This window comes from Brassica oleracea, chromosome C8, assembly GCF_000695525.1.
Source record: "Brassica oleracea var. oleracea cultivar TO1000 chromosome C8, BOL, whole genome shotgun sequence".
Classification (NCBI taxonomy): Eukaryota; Viridiplantae; Streptophyta; class Magnoliopsida; order Brassicales; family Brassicaceae; genus Brassica; species Brassica oleracea.
In genome coordinates, this window is record NC_027755.1 from 12,793,102 (window position 1) to 12,810,928 (window position 17,827).

A 17,827-nucleotide genomic window follows, 5' to 3' on the forward strand; every position below is an offset into this window, starting at 1 on the left:
ACTAGGGGTTTTTAACCGAAAACAACGTTTTGCGGATTGAATAACACGTATATAACCTTCATTAAGTGTCTTAACCAGATTATGAAGTCAAACTTTGGTGTTTTACCCAATAACAAACACTTTTACGATTGCATGAACGAAAACCACACAACATAAGAGAAACACTTATACACTTTAATAAATGGTAAAGTGAATGCTTACAATTTTTTTTTGAAATTTTGTTATTTCATGGTTTATGATCATCTATACAAAGAATCCTCAATGGTATGCATTACAATTGTATAAGAAATGAAATACGACAAAAAATCGATGTTTTGAAACCCCAAACCCTGTTTATGGCCAATTAAATATAAATATTCTGGTGCAATAGATTACTATATTTTGACTTCATAAACATATTATTTTCGGCTGAGGCACGAAATTCACTTACATAGTGAATCAATCAAACCTGATTACTAATAGAAGTAATAGTACCGTCTATTCCAAGTAGATGGTGTTTTACGGATGAATCATGGAAAAATCAGAATATTTATTGGGGACAAAGGTGGTATAGCACACTGGAAGGTTATGATGGTTTAATGGGAGCGAGGAATATAAGAGCAAGTCAGTCACCACTTCACTCGGAGATATGGACTGTCATTTGGGCAATAGAATGTATAAGGAATCTAAGATAGTTTACTATTACATTTGCAACAAAATTTTCTCAGTTGGTGAAGATGGTTTTGGAACCAGAAGAATGACCAACCTTTGCAAGTTATTTGGAAGATATAAAAATCTTAAAGAAAAGTTTCAATAGTTCAGAGCTCATTCATATACCACGGACGCAGAACTAAGGGGCGGACAATCTCGCACGCAGTGCAAGAAAGCAAATGTCGTTTGTTGTCCATATGGATGCGGAGCTACATGTTTGGTTTGCAGAGTCTATATGAGTCTGTTTAAGATGCTGACAAAAAAAGTACCCAATACATATGGCCTATTAAATACAAATATTCGGGTGCAATTGATGATCTCCACAACTTTTTTGTTTCTTATAAAATATTTTTTTATCTTAAATTTATTATACTAAAAATAGATTAGCATATTTTGACTTCATAAACATAGCATACAAAAAAACTAATAAGTTTCTCTATAATATTATTTGAGAAGTCAATTTCCTATGTGTTGATCTCACATTAACTTTCACGATGGTTGATTACACGGATATCCTTAATGAATTAAAAATATTAAATACTATTATTTATTTTTTTATTTAGTTTCCTTTTAAACAATTTCCAAAACATATACATATAATTAAAAAAGGAAATTTTATATAAAGTTAAAAAAAAAATTGAAAATGAAAAAATATGTATATATAATATGATTTCAAAAAAAAAAAGAAAGTTCACAAAATAGTAATATTACATTTAAAAAATATTTTTAAATAACATAAAATATGCTTTTGAAGTAATAAAATACTTTCTTTATATCTATATTTTCTTAGATGAAAAATATAAATTTGTATATAGTGTGATTTCATTAATAACAATTTACACATATAATCTTGATATTAGAAAAAGAAATAACATTTCTTTTAAAACATAATTTTAAACAATACAAAAAAAAATCAAAGTAATAGAAATAATTTTATATATCTCTCTATTTTCTTAGATGATTACATAAAATAATTAAGTAACATAAACTAATATATGTTTAATTGACTTAAAATAGTTTATAATTATTATTATTGAAGTGTTTTATTTATTTTTCATATATTTTGTTGACTATAATATCTTCCAATTACAGCAAAAAAATATCGATAAATTATATTTCACTTATATAATATTATTTTCAAATAAAATCACAATTTTGTTTACTACTCATATTTAAGAGATATTTAAAAATAATTTTAAAATAAAAATCGTTTGATCAAATAGTTGCAAAATAGTTTAATGAGGTAGATATATTATATTTTATCATTATTAAAGTTATTTGTTTTCGTAATATTAAATTTTCTTTTAAATCTTATGTTTTTATGTTTGTGGAACTTAATATAACCGTAATCAAAATACCAAAGCAAATCTGAATTCCCATTTTTAATATTATTTAAAATAAATTTTAGTTTCCATTCAATAAATTAAAGGCATAAAGTTATTTAAAATTTATTAATTATTTGAATTATTGTAAATATTAATATGTGTTCATGAGCTTCCAAAAATGTATCACATACTTATGTATGTAACTTCCCATTGAGCATCACTTTATTTTATAATATATTTTTAAAAACATTAACATATAATTTAATAAATATTATGAAAATACATGCACATTTAAACGATAAATAAAATTGATTTGATTTGACTTAGTTATAATAACAATAATTATATTTCATTTGAATTTTTAAAAAATATATGTAACTCAATATAATCATAATATGAGTGATTCGACTAATCTAACTTATATCTAAAATCATAGATTTAACTACGATAATAATATATAATTTTATAAGAACAATAATTTATTTTATAAATATAAATCATAGGATGACTAAAAACATATTAAAATGAAAATAAAATATTAACCAATTGTTACAATTTAATTCTTTTCTAAAATTTATATATATGCATGAGACTTCAATATATTAGCGTTATATTAATTTATGTAATTTGGATCAGACACTTTAGTTTATTTTTTTTTATTTTATTCTAAGCCCAATATATCTGAAGTTATACATAATCTTCATAAAATATATTTACATATTTAAGACAACAACCACCTAAATGCAAATAAGAAATTTATCAAAATTTTAATATATTTAGAATTAAAAATATTATAGTTGAATTCAGAGATGCAATCCAAATTACCCAAATGATAACTAAATTAACTGTAAAAACAACAAAACCGATTAAATATAACATATATAAAATCATATGTATTATTAAAGTAATATAATATTATAAATATAAATGATGCATACAAATTATAAATTAATTTAAAATTAAAAGTAAATAGCTATCAATTATTATGGTACATTTACTTTAGAAATATATATACCCGTGCATGAGTACAGAAAAGTCACCTAGTATTATTTAATTATGATGAGTCAAGTTAATGTATATTAATATTTATGCAACTTTCATATTTTTCCATCAAACATGTAAAATATTTACAAATTTAAGATATGTTGAACGAATATATTAACTTATTTCTCATATAAACTTCAGAATATTTTTGATTTTTAATTTATACGCCATTTCATTCTATGTTTTATACATTCCTGTATAAATTTAAATTTGGTTTCAATTTTTTGTATTTTAAACCAATAATAATAAATTTGATATAACCAAATATCCTATATATTTATTCATGAATACTTTAAATAATTAGTTATCATTGGGTTACATATGATAATCTTATAATTGTGATATTTTGCAGGTTATTTTATGAACCGTGCAAAAAGTTTATCAAGTATTTGAATGTTAAACGAAAATATTAACTCGTTCTTATTATAATAACCTTTAAAAAAATTAAAACTACATAAGACGAATTAACTAATAAGAGATGTTAAATCTCATAAAATAAAACTAAAACAATATAAGAAGGATTAACTAATATATTAACATAATTGAAAATATATTGTGTACAAAAATTCAAATAAAAGATATGAACAAAACTTTAAAAACATAAATTATCTACAAAATTTAATATCTCGCTTTGCAAGCGCTGGTTAAACGTTAATATTTTGTTATAGAAGATAACATAATTTAGACAAAATATTAACCTCATATCACTTCAAAATAAGCGTCTTCTAGTTAAAAATACGTGTACGATTCTTGATGTAAGAAAATGGATTTCCGCCAGTAGTTATGTTTATATGTCGTATAGTTAAATATTTAAATAATATCTTATTATTAAATAGATAATACATAATCAATACAAGAAATCTGGGATAAGTGTCCATCAATACATTTATCGTATTTGTTATAGATTATTTAATTAAGTCATCTTGTTTGCTGTTGTGTTGATTCTTTAGAATCTTTGTCATTAGAGATGGTGGAGATTGATTACACTTTTTATGACAGTCGGAACACTCTCCTGCTGAACCAAAAGCTTTGCAATGAGGACGGCAAATCACATTGCATTCCGACTCCGATTTTGCTTCACCTTCGATAACAATCAATGTTAATATCATCATCATTATCCATGCCATGCTCAAAATTTTACTCATCTTTCTTTTATATGTGCTTTTCTTCTGGTTAATGTATAGGAATGAATATGTCATGATAGTGAACTTGCATCCCTATTTATAACTTGACTGCTTATTGGTAGAATTAAGTCTTTTTATTTATTTTATTTTTGGACAAAAAATTTGAAGGTATAGTATCTAGGTGTAAGTAATACATATAAAAGCAGTATTTTGTTTATAATCTATTTTATTCTAATTTCTAGATATCTGTAAACAATACTCTCTATATGTTTCATTTGTTGGGATTATTTTCCATTAAGCTTTTAATTTGAAATGTGATTTTTATTTCAACCCCTTCTAGTATGGAAATGAACTTACTATATGATCTTATTATATGTAATAGCAGAAATTTGTTACATGATAAATGTGTCATGATATGAACATACATCTGTATTTATAAAATGACTATTTCATGTCTTATTAATAGATTTTGTTTTGTGTTTTGGAAACTTAGATGAAGGTATATCATCTGTGTAGGATTAATTCATACCATATAAATATTTAGATTATAATATATTGAACACCAATTTCTATATAACACTGAAAAACAATCACTTTTTTTTTATCTTTTGGGATTTTTTTCCATGTAGTTTTTATTATTAAAAATGCAATGTTTATTTCAATCCATTCTAGCATGGAAATGAAGTTACAATATGATCTTAGTCCAAGTTTTATCTGATATCTATTTTGGATGTATTTTGTGTGGCATTTATTCTATTAAAATAGAATCGTTATATTTATAATTTATCTTGCATCTACTGATATATTATAGAATGTGCCATCAAATTTTGAACTTAAATTTTATATATAGTTAAAGACAATTCATTCATATTAAATTTACTCATGATATATAAAAATAAAATATTAAATATAAATTGTTTAAGATATCCTAAGAAGATTTTAGAGGAATTAAAAGTGATATTCGTTAAATAAATAAATTTCAACATTTTTTAAAAAGAATTGAACAAGAATTTATATTCAGTTTCACAGTCAATGAGTTTAGTTTCATACCATATAAATATCTATACCATATAAATATCATATTTTCCGAAATGTAGTCGAATTTTTTTTTGCTTTGGTAATTTTGGAACTATTCTATGGATTATATAACATTTATTTGTGAGAAAATAATATAATATTTTTAACATAACGAGCATGTATATTTTACAACTATAAATTTATGTGGTGATTACACTCTAATTTCTTACAACTATGTATTCATTTAAGTTTTTTCATTTCATATATGTGATGAAGTAAAAAAGTCTTTATGTTGTATTATACATTTTAATATTTACTATTTAAAATCTTTTCTATTAAAATAGAAGTACATTTGGAAAATAACCTTATAATCAAGTGGGATATTACAAGTTTCACCACTTAAAATTAAACTAACATTTTCATTAATGGTATAATTTTCATTTTACAAACCCTCTTACTACAACTATTATATTTTTATAACCAATATTCACTTATCTCTATAATATTATTTGAGAAGTCAGTTTCCTACGTGTCACACGCATATTAGTTTTTATGATGGTTGATTACATAGGTACCATTAATGAATTATAATATTACATTTATTAAAACAAATTATTTTTTATTTAGTATTTTATGTTAATTATATTTTACTTTAGTTCCTTTTTATATTTTTATAAATAACATATATAATAAAATTGAAATCTTATTAATTTTTTCCTTTATATTTAGGAGTATCTATTAATTATATTATATTTTAATTTATTTTATTTTTTTAACTTTTTATAAATAAAATTTATAATTTATAATAATAATAAGGAAAAATTTATAATCTACAAATGCTATATCCAATAACTATAGATTTGTAAAGGTTTTTATTAATACCATATTCAATAAGGGAGGATTTCACAAAATTTTATTTTTCTATGAAATCCCTAATCCAATAAGCCCCACTTTATTTATTTCACTAGTTCAGTTCTTCATATTAGATGTATACGTATATGGTTAGGAAAATTGGTGTGCACGTTAGATATTAGTAGGGAAATCTAATCTAAAAGACATTGCTTGATTGTAGGGTTGATAGCTAATTGAGTATATTCCTTTTTCATATCACGGCAGATTAGTTTTCCATTTAATTATATTTGAGAAGTTATTATTTCAAATTTAGATATCGAAACAATGTAATTTTACCTTATTCTTTGAATATTCTTTGAATATACTATTTATTTCCCACGTAAAAACATTAAACTCTAGATTTCTTCTTATTCTCTTATCTTTCCACCGTAAATATCTCTATTAGCTTTGATTCTATTAAAGAAGGCTTTCGTATTCTAATACATGCAATTTAGTAAATTGATTAGCACATATTTTCAGGTGATATTGGAGTTGTATATAGGAAACGGTTATCTACTTTTAATAGGAACTACTTAATTTCGATTTGGTTAGGAAGTAGTTATTTATTGTGAATGCAATGGTCAAATGTGTAAATAAAAGAAAATACTTAAAAATATTGATATCCATGTTGCCAAACAATATTAAAATATATTGCTATTTTTTTTTTGGTCAGCTAAAATATATTGCTATTCAAGTTGTCAAATAGTACCAAAAAGTACTTTAGTTTTAATAATAGAAAACATTCTATTTAAAAATTAGAGTAGTATTTAATACATTTGATTTTTAATCATACACAATTTAATTGACAAAATTTAATAAAAGATAAATATAGTTTGAGTTTTTTTGGTATAAAATTGAATAAACCAAAAACCGACATTATATAAACCGAAGCAAAGTAAAATATCGAAAACTAAACCAAGACAATACTTAAAATTTAATAAAGCAAAAACCAACAATATATAAACTGAACCAAACCAAAATAGATATGCTTTTAATATGGTATCTAATTTTTATAAACCAAAATATCGAAAAACTGAGCCGAGACCATACCAAAATCTAGATTGAACAACCCTAATTTGAATATATGATTTTTATGCATGTCTCACCCTACGCAAAGCGTGGTCTCATCTTAGTATACAATTGAAACTCTTTAAATTAATATTCGACAAATTAATAAATACTATAAATTAAAAAAATTTCACCGGTCTTGAGTTGGGCCAATATAATATATGATACAATTCGATAAATTAATAAGATAATAATTTTTTTAAAAATCTTAAGTTAATATATGGTCCCAATATAAACATAAATTAATTATTAGTGTTTATAAAGTTTATATAAATATTAGTATTGATCCGTGCTATGTACGGATATATGTTTTTTGCTTGCAAATAAAACCAAGTTTTAGTTATATATAACTAAAATTACATGTAAAAAATAACTCTAATCTATATATATAAAGAAATGTTCGCCTCTCTCCCGTGAAGCCACGTCATCAAGTCGTGCGTTATGGGAGTGACACGTGTCCCATTTTTATATTTGGAGCCAAAATAAATGAATGCAGTCAGGGGTAATCGAACCCAGTAACTCTAGCATTGGTAATTTCTCTTAGAACCACTCGGCTGAAGTCACTTTTTATAAATATGTGGCCGCGAAAATACTTATTATCGTGTCGGCTGGAAGCCCATGCTTCTTCTGCTTGTGGCCAGGGCCGACACTGAACTGACGTCAAGATGAAGATCGTGAAGTTAAAAACTTTGCTCCAAACAGTTTTGCAATGTTTCCAACCTTTATAACTTGATGCATATAATATATATCAAAATACATTTGTTGTACACGTTTTTATTAGTTTTGCTTTTAAAAGAAGATATTTACAGTTATAAATGTTTTGTGCCAGTGAAGTAATGGTTGAAAAACCTCTATACATATGTCATTTTAAAATAACACCCAACTTCTATATATAGTCAATACATATGTCCATGTTATATTATAGACTAAATATTTTCTCTTTTAAAAATATAGAAAACAGTTTTTTTAGTTTACAAGCAAATGTTGTAGAGCAAGTATGCATTATACAAAATAATATATATTTAAAATCCATACGCAAAAACATAAAAGTTGTTATAGGCCTCTTTCTGACACATGCACACTCCACTATGAATAAGAATTAAAAAGAAAAAACAGTATTGTCATCAAACTTTATCACAAATCCACATTTGTACATCTATAATTATGAGATGGACAATTAGTTAATTTGATACAATACCAAAGCAAGAATAATCGAAAAACAACTATACCACCGCATACTAATAAGTAACACATAACAGATAACCAAATTTTTGAATCTTAAAACAAATTTCAACTCGAACATTTAGTGAATATCAAATTAACTAATATCCCGCCCGTAGGGCGGGCCGACCCTAGTTTATCATAAGGAGATGAATATATATAAGCAAACCATTAACACACTCATTACTACACGACATATGAAATTAAATTAGATTAGTTATAAAAATTATATTGATCTTAATTTGCCCATTGGATACATATATTAGTTTGAAGCGTTTATGTTTTACTTCTTTGTCTTGCACTCTTGCTTAACTTAGTTTTTCCTAATTACTAACTCGCAATTTATAGCTTCTTTGTCTTATTACGTTTAGTACTCCCTCCGTTTTTTTTAATATAAGTCGTTTTAGAATCGTGCATATAGATTAAAAAATCATTATTTTTTTTATATTTTCTAAACAAAAATATCATTGATTATTTACCTAACCACAAATCAACCAATAATAAAATAGAATGTATATTATCATTGGTCATATAACATTAAGTGTTAATAAATTTTACATAGAAAACCGAAAACGTCATATAATTTTGAACATAAATATTTCTCTAAAACGACTTATATTAAAAAACGGAAGGATTATCAAAGTACTACGCACTATAGTATTTCAAGGGTGTTTCCAATCTACGTTTTTGTACATTAGGGAAACAATTAAACAATTTGACCTTTTCAGTGGTGATTTAGTAGAAACGCTTAGTAAACGTTTTTTATCTTTCCAAATTAAAATTTGTCAAATAATATCTTAGACTATATTTCAATAAAGTCATTATAACTTATTGAAATCCCAGACTATACAATTTATTTCAGATTACAGGAAATCCAGGTTTCAAGTCTCGGAGAGAGCGATTTATTAAACAATTATGCAGACTACGGAAAAAAGGCTTACAAGAGATCTTCAACGGTGCAAGTAAATATGGCCAGGCGTGGATCTTCATAGGACGGCTCAGGTGATGCAGTTAGGCGTAGGTCTTCATAAGGCATGTAGTATTGTCGGTTGTCGAATCGTCTATGTAATCTTTCTCATATCATAATTGTAAGATCATAATAAATCAGCGTTAAAAAAAAAACTTATTGAAATCTGTTAATAAGTAATATATTTCTTAAAAATACTAAATATTACATTAATGCTAAATGTACCCAATATCATTTAAAAGCACGAGGACTACAAAGAGATACAATGTGGAACACCTGAGGAATCCATAAATCATGTATTTTGTGAATGCCCACCGACGGTTTAGGTTTGGGCGCTCTCACGAATTCGATCGAATCCGGACATCTTTCCCACTCAATCACTTTTTGCAAATATGGATCATTTATTTTGGAGGGTTTATCCAGAATTGAAATATCATCAATTTGCATGGATCTTACGGTACATATGGAAAGTACGAAACAACAAAGTCTTTAGCAATTTGGATATTGATCCTAGAGATACTCTCAAATTGGCAGAAATAGAGTTATTATTTTCGGGTGAGGCACGAAATTCACTTACACAGTGAATCAATCAAACCCGATTACTAGTAGAAGCAATAGTACCGTCTATCCCAGGTAGATGGTGTTTTACGAATAAATCATGGAAAATTCAAAAAAATTATCCGAGACAAGGGTGGTATAGCACACTGGAAGATTTTGATAGTTTAATGGGAGCGAAGAATACAAGAGGGAGTCAGTCGCCATTTCGCTCGGAGATAGGGGCTCTCATTTGGGCAATAGAATGTATGAGAAATCTAAGACAATTTACTGTTACATTTGCAATTGCAACAGATTGTTCTCAGTTGGTGAAAACGGTTTCGTAACCAAAAGAATGGCCAGCATTTGCAAGTTATTTGGAAGATATAAAGATCTTGAAGAGAAGTTTAAATAGTCCAGAGCTCATTCATATACCACAGACGCAGAATTAAGGAGCGGAGAATCTCGAACCCAGTGCAAGGAAGCAACTGTCGTTTGTTGTCCATATAGATGCGGAGCTAACAGTTTAGTTTGCAGAGTCTATATGAGTCTGTTTAAGTTCCTGACAAAACAATTACCCATTATATGGCCTATTAAATATAAATATTCGTGTGCAATTGATCTCCATAACTTTTTTACTTTTTATAAAATATTTCTATTTTCTTAAATTTATTAAATTAAAAATAGATTAGTATATTTTGACTTCATAAACATATTATTTTCGGCTGAGGCATGAAATTCACTTACACAGTGAATCAATCATACCCGATTACTAGTAGAAGCAATAGTACCGTCTATCCCAGGTAGATGCTGTTTTACGGATGGATCATGGAAAATTCAAAAAATTTATTCGGGACAAGGGTGGTATAGCACACTGGATGGTTTTGATGGTTTAATGGGAGCGAGAAATACAAGAGCGAGTCAGTCGCCACTTCACTCGGAGATAAGGGCTCTCATTTGGGCAATAGAATGTATGAGAAATGTAAGACAGTTTACTGTTACATTTTCAACAGATTGTTCTCAGTTTGTGAAGATAGTTTCGGAACTAGAACAATAGCCAGCCTTTGCAAGTTATTTGGAAGATATAAAGATCTTGAACAGAAGTTTCAATAGTTCGGGGCTCATTCATATACCACGGACGCATAATTATAGGGTGGACAATTTTGCACGCAGTGTAAGGAAGCAAATGTCGTTTGTTGTCCATATGGATGCAGAGCTACTAGTTTGGTTTGCAGAGTTTATATGAGTCTATTTAAGTTGCAGAAAAAAAGTACCCAATATATGGACTATTAAATATAAATATTCGAGTGCAATTGATCTCCACAACTTTTTTTGTTTTTTTTTATAAAATATTTCTATTTTCTTAAATTTATTATATTAAAAATAGATTAGTATATTTTTATTTCATAAACATATTATTTTCAGCTGAGGCACGAAGTTCACTTACATAGTGAATCAATCAAACCTGATTACTAGTAGAAGCAATATTACCGAAGCAATAGTACCGTCTATTCCAAGTAGATGGTGTTTTACGAATAGATCATTGAAAATTCAGAAAATTTATTGGGGACAAAGGTGGTATAGCACACTGGAAGGTTATGATGGTTTAATGGGAAAAAGGAATACAAGAGTGAGTCAGTCACCACTTCATTCGGAGATATGGGCTCTCATTGGGGCAATAGAATGTATAAGGAATCTAAGACAGTTTACTGTCACATTTGCAACAGGTTTTTCTCCATTAGTGAAGATGGTTTTGGAGCCAGAAGAATGACCAACATTTGCAAGTTATTTGGAAGATATAAAAATCTTAAAGAAAAGTTTCAATAATTCAGAGCTCATTCATATACCACTGACGCAAAATTAAGGGGCGGACAATCTCGCATGCAATGCAAGAAAACAATTTCCGTTTGTTATCCATATGGATGCGGAGCTACAAGTTTGGTTTGCAGAGTCTATATGAGTCTGTTTAAGTTGCCGATAAAAAAAGTACCCAATATATGGCCTATTAAATATAAATATTTGGGTGCAATTGATCTCCACAACTTTTTTTTTTTTTTTTTATAAAATATTTTTATTTTCTTAAATTTATTATACTAAAAATAGATTAGTATATATTGACTTCATAAACATAGCATACAAAAAAACTAATAAGTATATTATTTAATTATGACGAGTCAAGTTACTGTATATTAATATTTATGCAACTTTCAGATTTTTCTATCAAACATGAAAAATATTTACAAATTTGAAATTTGTTGAATGAATATATTAACTTATTTCTCATATAAACTTCAGAATATTTTTAATGTTTAATTAATACGCCATTTCATTCAATGTTTTACACAATCATTTATAAATTTAAATTGGTTTCAAGTTTTAGTATTTTAAACCAATAATAATAAATGCTATATAACCAAATATCCTATATATTTATTCACGAATACTTTAAATAATTTAGTTATCATCGGGTTACATATGATAATCTTATGATTGCGATATTTTGCGGGTTATTTTATGAAACGTGCAGAAATTTTATCAGGTATTTGAATGTTAAACGAAAATATTAACTCGTTCTTATTATAATAACCTTTAAGAAAATTAAAACTACATAAGACGAAAAAATAAATAAGAGATGTTAAATCTCATAAAAGAAAACTAAAACAATATAAGAAGGATTAACTAATATATTAACATAATTGAAAATATATTGTGTACAAAATTAAAATAAAAGATATGAATAAAACTTAAAAACATAAATTATCTACAAAATTTAATATCTCGCTTTGCAAGCGCGGGTTAAACGTTGATATTTTGTTATAAAAGATAACATAACTTAGACAAAATATTAACCTCATATCACTTCAAAAATAAGTGTCTTTTAGTTAGAAATATGTGTACAATTATTGATGTAAGAAAATGGATTTCCGCCAGTAGTTATGTTTATATGTCGTATAGTTAAATATTTAAATAATATTTATATTATTATTAAATAGATAATACATAATCAATACAAGAAATCTGGGATAAGCGTCCATCAATACATTTATCGTATTTATTATAGATCATTTAATTAAGTCATCTTGTTTGCTGTTGTGTTGATTCTTTAGAATCTTTGTCATTAGAGATGGTGGAGATTGATTACACTTTTTATGACAGTCGGAACACTCTCCTGCTGAACCAAAAGCTTTGCAATGAGGACGGCAAATCACATTGCATTCCGACTCCGATTTTGCTTCACCTTCGATAACAATCAATGTTAATATCATCATCATTATCCATGCCATGCTCAAAATTTTACTCATCTTTCTTTTATATGTGCTTTTCTTCTGGTTAATGTATAGGAATGAATATGTCATGATAGTGAACTTGCATCCCTATTTATAACTTGACTGCTTATTGGTAGAATTAAGTTTTTTTATATATTTTATTTTTGGACATAAATTTGAAGGTATGGTATCTAGGTGTAAGTAATACATATAAAAGCAGTATTTTGTTTATAATCTATTTTATTCTAATTTCTATATATCTGTAAAAAATACTCTATATATGTTTCATTTGTTGGGATTATTTTCCATTAAGCTTTTAATTTGAAATGAAAATTTTATTTCAACCCCTTCTAGTATGGAAATGAACTTACTATATGATCTTATTATATGTAATAGCAGAAATTTGGTACATAATAAATGTGTCATGATATGAACATACATCTCTATTTATAAAATGACTATTTCATGTCTAATTAATAGATTTTGTTTTGTTTTTTGGAAACTTAGATGAAGGTATATCATCTGTGTAGGATTAATTCATACCATATAAATATTTAGATTATAATATATTGAACACCAATTTCTATATATCACTGAAAAACAATCACTTTTTTATCTTTTGGGATTTTTTTTCATGTAGTTTTTATTATTAAAAATGCAATGTTTATTTCAATCCATTCTAGCATGGAAATGAAGTTACAATATGATCTTAGTCCATGTTTTGTCAGATATCTATTTTGGATGTATATTTTGTAGCATTTATTCTATTAAAATAGAATCGTTATATTTATAATTTATCTTGCATCTACTGGTATATTATAGAATGTGCCATCAAATTTTGAACTTAAATTTTATATATAGTTAAAGACAATTCCTTCATATTAAATATACTCGTAATATATAAAAATAAAATCTTAAATATAAATTTCTTAAGGTATCCTAAGAAGATTTTAGAGGAATTAAAAGTAATATTCTTTAAATAAATAAATGTCAATATTTTTTAAAAAATTCAATTAACTAGAATCTACATTATAATGAGGCACTTTGCTCACTCATCAGCGCGCCACGTCAGCGTTTTGTGGGCTCCACTTCTAAAAAATGTGAAAAAGTGTCAAGTCTATGGCTCGAACCCGGGTTATTGAGATATAAACACCAACATTTATACCAATAAACTAAAGGATACTTTATTACTTTATGGCCGAAACTAATATATATTTATGAAGGTCAGAATCCCTTGCTTCTTCGGCTTCTTCTGAGGGCCGAACCTACAAGTGTATTATGGGTTTCATTTTTAAATGAGATTCATCACGTTATATGAAAAAAAACCTCAAGTTTGCAACAATTATAGTTTTCCCATATTGTAAACTGTCGTCGTTTAACATGAGTTAGAGTTCTTTTCATCATTGTCTCAGACAAGTCTGAGTTACAGAGTTGCGCCGTGTATTTGTTCGCAATCTACTTTTTCACCGGTGAACTCTTCATCTCCCCATCTTAAATCGCTTGATCATAAATGTTCCTGATTTGTAGCCCCTCTGTAAACCATATATATATATATGATTCTCATCTTTGATGAATCCAATTTGCATCTCCACAAAATTCATTGATTCCTCTTAGCTTTAACAATCTTCTAGAAAATGTTTCTCTCTGCCTCTCCAGTTCCTCAAACCGGTGTCTCCGGCGTCCGTCACTCAACCTTCGGGTCTCTCCGTCTTGGTCGTAGTAGTCATAGCATAGCCTCTGGCCTCCTCTGCTTCTGGGATTCTCTAAACTTCAAGAAAGACAGGGAGTTTATGGGAATCACAATTCTCTTCCTTGATGAAAATGTAAGTTAATCTTCGATCTATCACACTTATTTAACATAATTTTTTAATTGATTTCCTGATTTTTTGTTGAATAATATTATTTGCAGATTCCGTGATTCATGGGTTTATTTCCGCTGGACGTACTAATCATTACATGCCATCTTTGAAAGCCGGTTCTATTGTGAAAGTAGATCATTTTTGAGGTTGCTAGGTGCTCAAGCATGTACAATATAACTGATTATCCATTCCTCATTCGATTCATCTTACCAACCATTATTGATGAAGTCATCACATGTGCTCCTGAGAACAATCTCCAGTCATGATTAGACTGTTCGACAATCTCCAAGTGATTGTGAACACAAACCTAGAACTTCCAGTTATATTATCATATTGCATATGGGTTTATATTATGTTTTGATATCATAACTGATATATAAACTCGCAGATGTGGTTGGGCAAATCCGTTCTGTCCAGGGCTCTGACCTCACCAAAGAAACAACTCGAGTCGTTACCCATCTGCTCATTGATCCTTAAGAAATAATCAACATACAATTCCATTTATATTATTGTCTATATTGTGCTAACATCAATAATAAAAACTACTTCCTACCCAAGATCTGTGGTCGTCTATATATCTCCCTTACTTATCAAACTAATTTTACACAAACCTTTATTTTACAGCTTAAAAGAAACCACAACAACCCAAACAATCTAAACAGCAAAAACTAAAATCTCAAAAAAGACGAATCATTAATGATCACTTCTCTTTTTTTTTCTAATCTTATAAATAAACTTCAAAACAAATATACCAAACCAATCACCTCAACTAAAACTCAACGACACATACATCGAGTCAGCTAAACAAATACAAACTACACGACCAATTATTTAACAGTTTACAAACTTACTTTCGCAGATGTTTACGACGAAGACGAAGACGACAACCAAAATCAGTGAAATGACCTAAACAAAAAAAGCAGAGTAAGTTATGAACTCTGATAAATACAACTAAAAATGATTTTTTTTTACATATTACCCATCAAATAAAGAAGAAACAAACACATCCACACATCAGGAGATACAAGAGACAATCCCGACAGACACAAAGGCGGCAACAACATCTCCACCTGCTCACTTTTCTTGTCTTATGAAAATAGCTTACATGCCCAATGTCAACAGACCAATGCTATTGTATTCTTATGAGAAATACATATATTCGTTTAAAACTCATTAAGGCCCAAATACCCAGAATTGTCACTCATTTTATTGTTATTTCTACAAGTCTTCATATATTTGTTTTAAAGGTCCGGTAAAAGCAATAAGTGTAAAAAAAAAACATATAACAAACATAATAAGGATAATAAAAATTATTATTTAATACACACAACTTACACAATTAAATTAGAGAAAAAATATCCAAAAACAAAAGGTACTCTCAACAACCTTAATATAATTTATGTACTCTCAACAGTACAATAAACAAATTAAAAGGACAAACAAACAATAAGTCTCAATGACACATCAAACAACACAACGAACTATGTCAATCACCTTACTAACACAGTTTAGTTCTTCATAAGTAGTGAATAATGCATACACAGTCCATCATCACAACTCTAGCCTTATAACAATTAAAAACTTGAAAAACAATGATCAACCCAAAACACAAAATTCACAGCTACAATAACCATAGCAAATATTGAGATGAAACAAAAATTCTTTCACTCAGCGCTTGCGCGGGAACAATCCCCCTAGTTTATATTCAGTTTCACAGTCAATGAGTTTAGTTTCATACCATATAAATATCTATACCATATAAATATCATATTTTCCGAAATGTAGCAGGATTGTTTTTCCTTTGGTTATTTTGGAATTATTCTATGGATTATATAACATGTGTTTGTGAGAAAATAATATAATATTTTTAACATAACGAGCATGTATATTTTACAACTATAAATTTATGTGGTGATTACTCTCTAATTTCTTACAGCTATGTATTCATTTGAGTTTTTTTCATTTCATATATGTGATGAAGTAAAAAAGTCTTTACGTTTTATTATACATTTTAATATTGACTAATTAAAATCTTCTCTATTAAAATAGAAGTACATTTGGAAAATAACCTTATAATCAAATGGGATATTACATGTCATGTCCCCGATCCTAGATAGGATCGGGGGGACGGGCCATGGTGCGGGGAGACGCACCAGTCAGGTCATTGGACCTTGAGACAAGCGTATCATGGCCCTAAATGAAGGTTAAGGGCATCAGTCAGATGAGACTTAACCAGGATAGGATGGAAACAAGGTTAAAGGAGTTGTGTGAGTGTTTAGGCAGCTGGACGAGTGTTGGTTTGAGTTCAATCAGCTCGGTTCAGCTGGTATTCAGTTCAATAAGATCTGTTCAGCTCACGGGAGCTGGTGGACTAGCTCACTCAGCTGGGAACTGCTGGAGGTAAGCTCAATCCGGTGAACGGTGCGTTCTGGTTCGGATCAGTGTGGACGAGTCTGGGACGGTTACTGGGCGAGCCGATGGTCCGGGTGCGGGACGGTTCGACCAAATTGGTCTTAGGCTTGGGACAGGGAGTGGGCAAGCTTCCAGAGTGTGAGCTAAGTCTCAGGTTTCGTTTGAAAAGGAAGGAAAAAGAAGAATAACCGCCATGGCCAGTTACTTGGTGGCGGGTAGGGGGAAAAAGAGAAGATAGAAAACTCAGACAAACTTCCAGAGAGAAAAGAGAGGCAAACCGACGGTTGGACGATCTGATCCGTGGTGGTTCCTGGTTGTTTCTGGTGGAGTTTGTTTGTGAGATCAAGAGGATGGATACTAGACAGAAAGACAAGGAGAAGGAGATTGAGAAGGAGAAGGAGACGGCCCC

At 28.3% G+C, this 17,827-nt stretch overlaps 2 protein-coding genes across 2 annotated transcripts; both read right to left on the reverse strand.

Moving 5' to 3' along the window:
- Nucleotides 1-3,861: 3,861 nt before the first annotated feature.
- On the reverse strand, nucleotides 3,862-4,232 carry LOC106311384. Its single transcript, XM_013748574.1, has one exon. It carries the CDS (start codon nucleotides 4,202-4,204, stop codon nucleotides 3,965-3,967), a length of 240 nt encoding a protein of 79 aa, XP_013604028.1. The 5' UTR covers nucleotides 4,205-4,232; the 3' UTR covers nucleotides 3,862-3,964.
- An 8,682-nt stretch (nucleotides 4,233-12,914) lies between these two features.
- LOC106311395 lies at nucleotides 12,915-13,211 on the reverse strand. Its single transcript, XM_013748583.1, has one exon. It carries the CDS (start codon nucleotides 13,181-13,183, stop codon nucleotides 12,944-12,946), a length of 240 nt encoding a protein of 79 aa, XP_013604037.1. The 5' UTR covers nucleotides 13,184-13,211; the 3' UTR covers nucleotides 12,915-12,943.
- Nucleotides 13,212-17,827: the final 4,616 nt, after the last annotated feature.